The 13,895-nt window shown below is 42.8% G+C and overlaps 1 protein-coding gene across 2 annotated transcripts in view; it reads right to left on the bottom strand.

The window, feature by feature from the left end:
- The window catches only part of ccny (cyclin Y), a 244,030-nt gene extending 235,604 nt beyond the window's left edge, over positions 1-8,426 (bottom strand). For both annotated transcript variants that reach the window (XM_072253993.1, XM_072253994.1), the window contains exon 1: positions 7,684-8,426. In XM_072253993.1, coding sequence (XP_072110094.1) covers positions 7,684-7,834 — 151 coding nt within the window. In that variant the 5' untranslated portion in view covers positions 7,835-8,426. The remainder of the gene's footprint in view (positions 1-7,683) is intronic.
- Between the last annotated feature and the right edge of the window lie 5,469 nt (positions 8,427-13,895).

The raw sequence follows: 13,895 nt of genomic DNA, 5'->3' as shown, positions 1-13,895 counted from the left end.
ATTGGTGAATACCGAAGAGAAGTATACATTGAGGACCTCGCTCACTTCCACAGCCTCCAGGCACATCTTCCCACCTTTATCTCTAATCGGCCCTACCTTCACTCCTGTCATCCTTTTTTTCTTCACATAATTGAAGAATCCCTTGGGGTTTTCCTTTACCCTACTCGCCAAGGCCTTCTCATGCCCCCTTCTTGCTCTTAAGGCAGACAATAAAGGAGGAGAGGTAGAATATTAATGGAATGGTTTAGGAACATGGGTCAAAAAGAGCTGAAAGCACAGTGTCTGATGGCTGGGCAAAGGCAACAGCATTTGAGGCAAGTGGGACCTGATACACAAATTTCAGATTTAAATTTATGTATCACACATACATAAAAATATACAGTGATGCATCATTTGCATCAACAATCAACACACCCAAGGATGTGCTGGGGCAGCCTGTAATTGCCGGTACACATTCTGGCGCCAACATTGCATGCCCACACTGCTCAGCAAAATAGCACAAGCAACAAAGGAACAACAGTGAAGCAAGCCCTATTCCTCCATCCCTCCTACCCACGCACATGCGCAGCCCACCAAGCCCAGGACAGGCAGTCTTTTTCAGCTTCCAATGGACATGGATTTGTAGAACTGGGCTCCAACTTCCCCAACAGACTTAGAATATTGGATATAACATCTCAATAAATTAGTACGTGATCTGCATGGAGAGGCAACTTTGCATCTTTGTTCACCTAACTTTGGACACAAAACCAAAGTTAAACAAACAGTAGTATGGAAAGAGAATTTAGAGGTGGGGAGGCAACATTAACTTCAACAACAGGCTGGTTTCTAAGCGTACATTGATACGTCACTCCACCTTCCTTCCCAATCTCTTATTTGCTTTGATATTAAACTGGTCAGTAGTGGTTCATCCTACCAAATGTTGAAGGACTAGACAGGATGGATTAGGAGAGGATGTTTCCTACGGTGGGGGTATCCAGAACTAGAGGGCACAGCCTCAAAATTGAGGGGTGAGGTAAGGAGGATTTTTCCCCCTACCAAAGAGTAGTAAATCTGTGGAATGCTCTGCCACAGATTGCAGCAGAGGTCAAGTCCGTGGGTATACTTAAGGTGGAAATTGATAGTTTCCTGAATGGTCAGGGCATCAGGCGAGAAGGCAGGTATATGGGGTTGAGCAGGATCTGGGATCAGCTACGACGGAATGGCAGAGCAGACTCAATGGGCTGAATGGCCTGACTCTGCTCCCATTTCTAATAGTCCTAGATGTCCTGCCATGCCCTCCATCTCATTTTTGGAAGTGCAAAGATGAAAATGTTTAAGTTTGAGGAGAAAAGGAACAGCATCAAGGCTGCAGACGATGGGAGATAAGGACATTACAGAGTATAACAATTCACGGTTTTTACGGTTATCATAACAGAACTGTTGGGAAACTGGCACAAGCCTGCAGATGAGAACTTCTCAGAATGAAGTCAGAAGCTTTACCCACACCCTCTACTTTCCTAAGCTCCATGTACCTATAGTCTCTTAAAAGACCCTGTCGTTTCCGCCTCCTCTACTGCTACCCCATTCCATGCACTCACCACTCTCTGCGTAAAAAACACCCTGACATCTCCTCTGTACCTACTTCCAAGCACCTTAAAACTATGCCCTCTCGTGCTAGCCATCGCAGCCCTGGGGAAAAGCCTCTGAATATCCACACGATCAATGCCTCTCATTATCTTGTATACCTCTATCAGGTCACCTCTCATCCTCTGTCGCACCAAGGAGAAAAGGCCGCGTTCACTCAACCTATTCTCATAAGCCATGGTCCCCAATCCAGACAACATCCTTGTAAATCTCCTCTGCACCCTTTCTATGGTTTTCACATCCTTCCTGTAGTGAGGCAACCAGAATTGAGCACAGTATTCCAAGTGGGGTCTGACCAGGGTCCATATGGCTGCAACATTACCTCTTGGCTCCTAAGCTCAATCCCACGATGCACCATATGCCTTCTTAACCACAGAGTCAACCTACATAGCAGCTCTGAGTGTCCTATGGACTTGGACCCCAAGATCCCTCTGATCTTCCACACTGGCAAGAGTCTTACCATTAATGCTATAGTCTGCCATCATATTTGACCTACCAAAATGAACCACCTCACACTTATCTGGGTTGAACTCCACTTGCCACTTCTCAGCCCAGTTTTGCATCCTATCAATGTCCTGCTGTAACCTCTGACAGCCCTCCACACTATCCACAACACCCCCAACCTTTGTGTCATCAGCAAATTTCCAGCACATCCTCTTCCTTAATATCTACATGCGCAAGCCTTTCAGTCCCCTGCAAGTCATCCCTACTAAAGTATTCATTAAGTACCTCCACTATTTCCTCCAGTTCCTTAAGTTGGGAGGTAATTAATTTAGTGAAAATGGTATCAATGGATGGATAAGGTGAGCTTGTCAAAAAATACATTACAGAAAGCAAGAAAGTAATTAGAGAGGGAGTAAATGGTCTGAGCAGAGGAGGCCAAAGGGAAAGCTCTGGTAGGCAAGGAGAGTAAAGTTTTACGCCATTGATTAGATGTTCTCCAGTGTGGAAAAAAAAAGTAATCTAACTATCTCTCAACAGTTCTTTTGTGGGAATTTTTCAGAGGCAGTAGAGTGACAGAGAGAAAAAAAGGTAAAAAATGGAAAGGAAATCTTTAGATACCTTTGCTATTCCGAAGGAGAGATGGTTCTGGCAGTCTTGCATGTGTTCAACATGGTGGATAGCTCTCAAAGCCAGTTATCCACCAGAAAGACCACAAGACATTAGAGCAGAATTAGGCTATTCAGCCCATCAAATACACTTCGCCATTTGATCTAGGCTAATCTATTATCCCTCTCAATCCCTTCTCCTGCCTTCCCCTTCCCCCACCCACACCCCCTTTTTGACACCCTTAATTATCAAGAACTAACTTGGCCTCCACAGCCACCTGGGCAATGAAGTCCACAGATTCACCATCCTCTGAAGAAATAGCTCTTAAATAAAATGCTCACGTTTGCAATGCTTGCAAATGAAGAAAAGAAGAGGGCTCTGTTGGGGGAATAAATACACCATCCTTGGTCCGCATGATCAAATGCTTTATTTTGACTTATTCCGATTTATTTGCTCCTCCATGTACAGCGATTAAATTTCTTCTTTTGCTCAAGGATGAGGAAACTAAACAAAAAGAGCCATTCATTATAATCATCAGCAGTAAATCGAACCATTCTTTTCATTTTAAATCTTCGTCTCCATTTAGGTTTTGCATGGGAATTTTACTATGGCAAGAATCCCACACTAGAGTCCTGACCAGGAAAAAACAACTTGAAAACAATAAAAAACAAAATTAAAACCCTTCAGTTACATTAATTCAAAGGTGTAGCTTTTAAGAACTGTCTTTTAAGTACTGACAAGCAATTTCTTTTCTTGCTGCAAAATGCAGCACAAAGCAGGTTTCCACTGTAGTTGAAAGCTCTTTAGTGAATTATGAAGTTATACACATTGGTCTGCCACTGAAGCTCTGAACCTTAACCATTCCACAGCAATGCACTACATCACTAAGAGTCACTTAATCAGCTGCTTTATCCTAACTCTTCAGCTCAGTGTCAATTCCTTCTGCAAGTGACTCTGACAACAATCACTTGCATACTTAAGATTCCTTTAACATAGAAAAGGTATACGAAGAATCTTCACTGGAATTATTAAACAAAATTAGACGTGGGATCCGAAAAGGAAATACAAGCAGAAAGCTGAAGTAGGTTTTGAAGATTCAGGTGAAGAGGAGAGGAGCAAAAAGTTTACAGAGCTCATTGGGGGCTTCCGCAAGAGATGAACTGAAGTAAGGAATCAAAGGACGAGGGAAAGAGACAACTAATATGGCTGGGGTGTTAGGGTGAACCTCATCTGATAACTTAATTTAACACTTTGCATAACCTGAGCTAACCAATCACAGGAAAAGGAAGTCATAATCCCTGCCCTTTCCACAATTACTCTACTTCTATTAATGAATCCATGTCCCTTTCTGTACTTGCTGAATTACATTGGCTCATGGCCCAAAGTCAGTTTTAAACTTCTTATCCTTGGTTTCAAATCTCTCCCCATGATCCTTTCATATTGCCAATCAACATCTCAAACAAATACAGCAATTAAAAATATAAAAGATATCCCAGTGGGTTTCACAATTGAATTTTTAAGCAAAATTAGGACTTCAAGCCACTTAATGAGGTCTTAGGGCCGATTACCAAAAACGGTCTAATAACCCAATGTGTCAAGAGGAAGATATTTAGATTGACAATTTGAGAGTTCAGGGCCTAGATAGCTGAAGTGGAGGCTGCAGCTGACGGTGGAGCAACCGAAATCCTTGGCATGCATGGAGCCAGAACTCAGTGAAGGCTGAGATTTAGGAGCAATTTTGGGCTGGAGGAGGTTAAAAGCAATAAGGAGATATATGAGAAGGAGGATAAACTTAAAAAATGAGACAATTAGGTCAGAAGCTATCTCAGCAGACCCCAGGGTCGAAGATTAAAGAGAACATGTCAGAAGAAGATATGGAAAGCAAAGTTTAAGATTAGATAAAGTTTAAAGAGGGAGGTGGACAGAGAGCTCGAGGAAAGATGTGGGACCATCAGCATAAGATTGCAACAATCAAGTGCACAGCTAACTTCTATGTTGGTTGATGTCTCAGCAGTGGATCAGCTGAGCTAAGGGTTTAACCATCAACAATTACCTCTCTACTGAGAAACTTAAGAGGCTTCTGAGGTAATACTTTTGGAACAGGAGAAGCCATTACAAAAAATTCACTGACTACATAAAACAATGTGGGGATGAAGCATCAGCCAGCTGGAGAACAGTTAACAGAAGTCAAATCTATTATGTGCAGATAGGTCAAGTGCAATGGGACAGAGGAAAATCACTTTATCAAAAATGCAGTCATTTTGGATACAATTTGTGGCTTTGAATAGATTTCACTACCATCACCAAACAGATTAATTGAATGTATTCAAATGCAAATTGCAGTAAAAGACTGAGGAATTAACTACACAAAAATTTAGAAAAGTGATAGTGTTCAAAGAGCAAGTCATGCTTTTCCAAGAGATGGTGGATGATGACAGTCCAACAATCCAGGGGTGAGATCAGTATCTTTCTTGACTCAAGATGTACACCATGAACTAAGCAGCATCTTCCTCATAAATTTTCAATAACTGTAATTAGTGATAGTGGTTGAGGAGGAATTGTTTGCATATAAAAATAGAAAAAAGCTAACAAGCTATCTTCTCTCCATGAATGTTCATCCCTTCTCTTCATTCAAACTTTAATAATACCATGTGACTTTTACCATCCACGCGGCAAGCACACTCAATTTAACATTGTCTGCAAATGTTATGGGAAAGTATTTACAATCACAAGACAAAATGAACTCTACTTGGGCATGAAAATAATGAAAAGAATAAGAAAAATGCTTATTGAGCTACCCCATGAGTAATAGTCATTGAAAATTGCTAATTTCTACAGCAAGAGAAACAACTTTGACAAAATCTTGTGTCATACTAAAGAGTTGTTTCCTGAAACAGGAACTCTCAGTGACTTAAGTTTTATATAGAGCCTTCAATGTCCCAAAACAGTTCTTGGTACTAGCAAGCAACATTTGGCAGCCAGACCTTGAGATAGTTGGCCGAAGGTTTGATGTAATAAATAAGCTGAATTGAAATGACTTTATTACTCACATACTTCATATACACGAGGTGTAAAAAGCTTTATGTTACATCTGTCTAAATGTGCAATTTATAGTAATTTATAATAAATAGTATGTACAACAGGATAGCTAATAGAACATAGAAATACAATTGTATCAGTATGAATTAATCAGTCCAATGGCCTGGTGGAAACCATCCCGAAGCCTGTCGGTCTTGGCTTTTATGCTACAGCACCATTTCCGGGATAGTAGCAGCTGGGAGTTTGCGGTTGGGTGACTTAGGTCCCCAATGATCCTTCGGGCTCTTTTTACACACTTGTCTTTGTAAGAGTCCTTAATAGTGGGAAGTTCACATCTACAGATGCACTGGGCTGTCCACACTGCTCTCTGCAAAGTCTTTCAATTGAGGGAAGTACAGTTCCCATACCAGGCAGTGATAAATCAGAAATAAAGTCAGATTTTTAAGATCAAACATTTGGAGAAGGGAAAATCAAGGTAAGTACCAAATCTTGGACACTTGGTAACTGGAGGCAAGACACCAGGGAGAAGCAATTGACTCTGAGCTAGTCACGATCAGAAATGAAGGACTGGACAAAAGTGTTGCAGTCACAACTCTTGTTGGGAATTACAACTACGTTTTGGTTAGTTTAGTATTGAACTGACAAACCAGAATAAGAGATTCTCGCCCATGGCCAGAATTACATGGGGATGGCTAAATGCAATGCAAGGTAGCCCAAGCAAAGATGAAGCTAGATGATACACGCTAAGTGGGACGCGGACAGAGTTAATAACATGCATTGATGATGTGAAACTTATACTGGATCAAATAAAAACGCCAAAGACTGGGCAGTCTGACTCAGACTGTCGGCACTTTTCTGATTATGAACAAAAAAAATCACTAGAGAGAAAATACATTGGTGAGATAGACTTCCGAACATATTTATCTCTCTGATTGGTGCGATTGTTTTACTCATGCTTAAATTGTACAAACTATGAAACATTAATCCCTAGTGGACATGCAGGTACTGTACTATGTTTAAGTACAGATTGATGCGAACTGACTACAACTAGAGCAAGTGTAACCATAATAACAAAGCGAAACACCAGACTCTCAAACACTTCAGTCGACGTCACAAATTAAAAAGGTTGGGTCACCCAGCAAACGCCCGGCGAAGACAACATTCCAGCAGTACTAACACCAATCATAGGACACTCCCTGGGTACACTGTATTTTCTTTTTTAAAAATGCTACACTGCGGTTTTAAACACTTCTCGGACATAGTCTGAAACCAGATTCATCCAGAAAGCTGGAATAAATCTTAACAGCAGGAAGCTATTTACCAACAAACTTCAACACTACCGGGTCCCCAGCCACTCCAAGGGCAGCCTTGCGAGTTGCAAAGCGCGCATCCACCTGAGGTGACCAACGCCGCGTGGGGAATTCCTTGCATTCACAACCGGGCAACATTCCCCAGGTGTCTACAAAATGAAGAGACGATGGAGATCCATTTCCACCAATTACCCCAGGTAGATCCTGTGGGATGGAGAAACAACCAGCCTGCTGAAGGCTTGCCTTTATCGGTACCCGTTTCTTTCCAAATCCAGACCAGCAGTTGACAGGAGAATCTTATTTTAATATGCATCTGATCAGCTTCCCAATGCCCTTTTGGTTCTCCCCACTTCAGACTAATTCTAAGCAGCACCGAGACCAGGTTTCTGATCAACTACAGCAGAACTCCAATTTAAAACGATTAATAACCATACAGTAGTTTGCATAGGTACATTGAAGCCCCAGATAGCGAGTTGCCCATTAAGATTCTGAATAAAGCAATACAATTGAAATCTGCCAAAATACATGGACAGGCAAGACAGAGACAGACTTTCCCTCCAGCCTCGGGGCCGCGGACATGTTCTGCTCAGGCCGGTACGAGACTTAAAAGGAAGCGAGGCCCCCGCACGGAGGAGAAGCGACAACAAGGAGGGAAACGTACCGTCCACCGCCTCCCGGTCGCTGATGTGTTGCAGGTTGCAGCCCGTGTCCTCCCGGCTGATGTCGGTATCGGTGCGGTAGGTCTCCAGGCGAGCGTGGTTCCTCCGCAGTTTGGGGCTGGACGAGACGCAGCATGAAGTAGTGTTCCCCATCTTTCTCCGGCCTGGCTCTCTCACGGAATTGGGCTTTTAATCCTCCCCTTGACTGTATGAAGGTTTCGGACCGAGCCCGAGGGAAATGGGTTTACCTCACTCGCCACACACACAAAAACAAAAAATTACACGGGGGTGGAGGGGTAAGGAATCAGTGTCCGATCAGAGATACACCCTCATCCGGCCACAGCGAGCACTGCACAGCCATCTGAAAGAAGCCGGCGAGGTTTCTCCCTTCTTCCTCCCCTCAGGCTGACTGACCCGAAGGAGCCGAACAGTTCATCTCTCTATCATCATTCACACAGCTAAGACATGTTTTCTAAAAACACTTATTAAAAGTTATCTAAAACCAAACATCCTTCAATGAAGGCAAAAATAAGCGTGCAGTTTTCAGATGAAGCCTTACATCCCCATGAAGCGTGTATCTGAAATGGTGACTTTATCTTCCAAAACAGACACACAGTAACAGCAGTGCGGTGTAACCAATCTGCTGGAGGAGTTCCGGTTCAAGGGTAGCGACCACAAAATGCCACTGAGTAACACGCAGAAGAGGAGATGCGAGTGCTCATAAGTGAACCAGTAATGCAGCACTTGCCCCGTGGGCAGAACAGGGCCAAGTCTCAAGGCAAGACACTCCCCTTTATTCTATTCAAAAAATGGCACCCCTCCGACGGTTTCGCATTGAAAGTATCCAATTTTGACACGCCCCCTCCCTTTCTCTTGACTGCTCAGCAACAAAGTCGATGACATGCAACTCTCCCACGCCACCAACCAGTGTTTGCCCTGTCCCTAAATAACTGCACTTTCCAACAGAGTTGTCTAGTTATAGTAATCCAAGAGAAAAATACTGCAGATTACACTCTTCCCTCACCACCACCACACAAACACCCTCCCTACACCTTAAAACACTTCATTTCCAGCCCCTCATGGTTTTGCTGAATGGTGATATATTAAAACTAAATGTGCCTAAGAGATTTATCACTGCTTGTGTAACGTTAAAGTCTCCAGATAGCAGATTGATTAAGGAAACAAAAAAAAACATGCCTTGGTATCCAAGGGGAAGTGGCAAGTCATTTTAAAAATTGGTACAATGACAGAAAGAAAAAAAAAATGACAGTTTTTAAACTATTGAGCACATCTACATGAAATGCTGTCATAGGAAAGCAGCATCCATCATCAGAGATGCCCACCACCCTGGTCTCGCTCTCTTCTCGCAGCTACCATTAGCAGGTAGAAGAGCCTCAGGACTGGTACCACCATGTTCAAGAACAGTTACTACCCCCTAACCATCAAGTTCTTGAACAAAAGGGGGTAACTATAATCAATTTCATTTTCCCCATCATCGAAATATTCCCACAACCAATAATCTCACTTTCAATGACTCTATCTCATTATGTCATGTTCTCCTTATTTATTGCTATTTATTTATATTTGCATTTGCACAACTTGTTGTCTTCTATAACCTGGTTGATCTTTCATTGACTCTGTTATAGTTACTATTCTATAGATTTGCTGAGTATGTCCACAGGAAAATACATACATGTACTTTGATAATATTTACTTTGAATTTTTGAACTTTGATTCAATGGATCTCCAGAGGATTCAGAACTAGGCTCCCTACTTTTGTGGTATATATGAATAACTTGGCTGTACTGTAAGAGTAAGGGCCATCATTAAGCCCTTGTGATAGCAACATTGATGTGACTGGTGGTGAGGAGGATATTTTAGGGTGCAGAAAGCAGGCAATTGGCCAGTTAGGTCAAAAGTGGCGAATGGAGATGAATCTCAAGTCAAGTTGATTGCCATTTAACTATATAGACGTATATAACGTATGCAACCATATAATGTATGTAGAAACGAGACAACGTTTCTCCAAATCAGGGTGTAAAGCACAGAAGGACACATAACACATGATAATTTATGAAGGTAAGGATAAAATCTACAGATGAATCACACATAAATAACAAATTAAAGTGCATTAATATTAAATATTGTAAGGTACTGAACAGATTAACCAGTGACGCTACGACTAGATGCGTCAGGGAGTTCAGAAGCCTAATGGCCTGGGGGAAGAAGCTGTTTCTCATCCTGACCACTTTTGTTTTTATGCATCACAGCCTCCTGCCCAATGGTAGAAAGTCAAAGAGGATGCTGGATAGATGGGTGGGATCGTTAATAATACTACGTACGTAGCACTCCTAATAAATGCCCCCAGTGGATGGTAGGGAGACCCCTATGATCCTCTCAGCTGTTCTCACAGTCCTTTGTTGGGACTTCTGGTCTGATGCTCCCATACCAGATGGAGATGCAACATCTCAGGACTTTCTCAATAGTACTCCTGTAAAATGCATTTGAGTTGGGGGTGTGGTGGGGGAGCCTTGCTTGCCTCAATCTTCTTAGGAATTTTCTGTTAAAAAAAAAATCAGGTATTACAGTTAGAGTGAGAAAGCAAGACAAGAGTAAACACAAATAATAGATGGACTGAGGAACAGATAATGGAACCAGTATTTGCTCTGTCCTTGAATAACTGCACTCTTCCACTCACAACCAAGCTAGCTCCTCCCCTACCTCACACACACTTTTCCTACACCTTAAAACATTTCACTTCTCACCCTTCCCGGTTTCAAAGTTTAAAGTACAAAGTTCAACACAAATTTATTGTCAAAGTACATATATGTCACTATATTCATGTCCCTGAGATTCATTTTCTTGCAGGCAATCACAGTAAATGTAAGAAATATAATAGAATCAATGAAGGACTGTACCCAACAGGATGTGCAAAAAAAAAAGAACTGTACAAATACAAAAAGAAAGATAAAAGAAATAATAATAATAATACATACACTTTGTACTATAAATGAGCAGTAAATATTGAGAATATGAGATGAAGAGTCTTTTAAAGTGTTTCCATAGGTTGTGGAAACAGTTCAGTGATGGGTTGAGTGAAGTTATCCCTTCTGGTTCAAGAGGCTAATGGTTGAGGGGTAATGACTGTTCCTGAACCTGGTGGTGTGGGTCCCGAAGCTCCTTCCCGTACCTTCTTCCTGATGGCAGCAGCGAGAAGAGAGCATGGCCTGACTGGTGGGGTTCCTTGATGATGGATGTAACTTTCTTACGACAGCACTTCATGTAGATGTGCTCAATGGTGGGGAGGGCTTTACTTCTGATGGACTGGGCCGTACCCACTACTTTTTGTAGGCTTTTCCTACACGGGCATTTATGGAGAGGAATAAACAGTCGAAGTTTCAGGCCAAGTTCCTTCATCAAGGCTGGAAAGGAAGGGGAAAGATGCCATAACAAGGAGGGGAAGGAGAACAAGCTAGAAGGTGATAGGTGAAGCCAGGTGGGTGGGATGGAGCATAAAGTAAGAAGCTGGGAGGTGATCGGTGGAAACAGCAAATGGCTGGAGAAGAAGGAAGGTGATAAGAGAGGAAATGGATTGTGAGAGAAAGGGAAGAAGGAGGGGAACTGGGGGAGGCGATGGGCAGGTGAGCAGAAGAGGTAAGAGGCCAGAGTGGGGAATTGAAAAAGAGAGAAGAGGCAGGACAAAAAAATTAATGGAAGTTGGAGAAATCGATTTTCCTGCCATCGGTTTGGAGGTTACTCGACGGAATATGAAGTGTTGACCCTCCAAGCTGAGAGTGGCCTCACTGTGGACCAACATGTCAGAACAGGAATGGGGAAAGGATTTAAAATGGTTGGCTATTAGGAAATCCACTGCTTGCAGATGGAGCTGAGCTGCTCAACAAAGCAGTCTCCCAACCTACATAAGTCTTACCAATGCAGAGAATTCTGCATTGAGAGTACCAAATACAGCAGATGACCTAAGTTTATTAGGAGGTGAAATGTTGTCTCACCTGCAAGGACTGTTGGAAGGGGTGAATGGAGGTGAATGGGCTGTTGTAGCACTTCTGCCGCTTGCAGGGATAAATGCCAGGAGGGATGAATGGACAAAGGAATCACAGAGTAAGTGATCCAGAAACAATGAAAACCTACAGCACAATACTGGCCCTTCAGCCCACAAAGCTGTGCCAAACGTGTTCTTACTTTAGAAATTACCTAGGGTTACCCATAGCCCTCTTATTTTTCTAAGCTCCATGTACCTATATGTGTAGAAAATGGAGAGTTGGGGGGGTGGGGGAGGTAAAGATGAGTTTGGTGGTAGGGTCCCATTGAAGATGGCGAAGTTACAGAGAATGATGTATTGGTTGCAGAGGCTCATGGGATGGTAGATGAGGACAACAAACTCTATCCCTGTTAAAGCGGCAAGAACATGGGGATATCTGGGAAATGGAAGAGATGTGAGTGGAGGCAGCATCAATAGTAGAGGAAGGGAAACCCCACTCTTTAAAGAAGGAGGACATTTATGATGTCCTAGAAAGGAGGTATCTTGGGATTAATTGTGGCAGAGACGAAGGAACTGATGAAATGAAATGGCATTTTTACAGGGGACAGGGTGGGAAGATGTGGGAATCGGTGTGTTTATAAAAGATACCGATAAACAGTTTGTCATCAGAGATGAAGACAGAGAAACTGACAAAAGGGGAGAGATGTGTCAGAAATGGATAAAGTGAATATAAGAGCAAGGTGGAAGCTGGAGGCAAAATTGCTGAAATTGATGAGTGCTCAGCATAGGTGCATAAAACAACACCAATGCAGTCATCAATGCAGAAAGAGTTGAGGAGCATTACCAGGAAAATCTTGGAATGTAGACTGTTCTACATAGGCAAGGAAAAGACAGGGCAGAGTTGGGGCCACTGCGGGTGCCCATGGCTACGCTTTGAGTTTGGAGAAAGTGGGAGGAGCTGAAAGAGGAATTATTAAGGGTGAGGACTAGTTCTTACAGACAGAAAAGGATGGTGGCTTAGGGAAACAGGTCAGTTCTGTTGTTGATAAAGAAGCTGAGCACTTTAAGACCTTCTTGATGGGGGTTAGAAGTGTATGGGTACAGGATATCATGACGAAAAGGAGGCGATCAGGGCCAGGGAATTGAAAGTTGTTGAGGAGATGGTGAGCATGTGAGTGTCACGGATGTACAGTGAGTGGGAAGGACTGAACCAAGGGGGATAAAATGCAGTCGGGGTATGCAGACATGAACTCAGTGTGGTAGGACCAGGCAGAAAAGGTTTGTGGATCTTAGAAGAAGAAGAAACAAGCAGTGCAGGGTAAGAGGACTATTATGTTGATGGCAGAGTTGATGAGGGTGGTGATGGTGTTGGAGACAATATTCTTATGGTCCTGAGTGGGGTCCTTACCAAGGAGTAAGTTAGGAGAGGTGTCTGAGAGTTGCCACCTGGCCTCAGCAAGGTAGAGGTCAGTCCACTATACGACAATAGCAACCCCTTTGTCTGCGGGCTGGATAGTGAGGTTGGGATTGGTGCAGAGAGGATGGAGGATTGTGTATTCAGAAGGGCTGAGGTTTGAATGAGAGATGGTAATTAGAGTTGAAAGATCCAGAGCAGACAGAAAACCAAAGTGGGGGTTCGAAGAAGAGGAAGAAAGTTGGAGATGGGAGAAGGGGTCATCAGTATGGTGTGAAGACTTCTTGCCAAAGAAGTGGGCTCAGTGAAGGAGGTGAGGGAAGAAGGACTTGGTACCAAAGAAGTGGGCTCAGGAACAGAGATGATGGAAGAAGAGCTCGGCTCTTCTCTAAGTTTAAGGTGATTGGAGGGAAGTATAGGGGGTACATTCAGAGGTACATTCTTTACACAGAGTGTGGTAGATACATGAACCACCCTTCTAGAGTTGGTGCTAGAGGCAGAAACTCTTAAATGGGCACATGGATGATAGAAAAATGGAGGGTTTGTAGGAGGGAAGAGTTAGATTGATCTTAGGATAGGTTAAAAGGACGGCACAACATTGTGGGCCAAAGGACGTGTACTATAGTGTAACGTTCTATGTTCTATAAAACATATAGTGAAATGTGTCATTTGTATTCAGCGTTTCCTTTTTTTACAGCTGCAACATTGCTCTGGGCGGGAAATTTTTACATGGCCTGAAAACTGCGTGGCACTTCAATAAAACATTAGGTAAAAGAAAATAATAGCTGTGCATTGACAAA

This window comes from Mobula birostris, chromosome 3 (genome assembly GCF_030028105.1).
Source record: "Mobula birostris isolate sMobBir1 chromosome 3, sMobBir1.hap1, whole genome shotgun sequence".
In the NCBI taxonomy this organism is placed as follows: domain Eukaryota; kingdom Metazoa; phylum Chordata; class Chondrichthyes; order Myliobatiformes; family Myliobatidae; genus Mobula; species Mobula birostris.
Note: the sequence above shows the minus strand (reverse complement) of the source record. Positions and strands in the feature narration are given on the sequence as shown.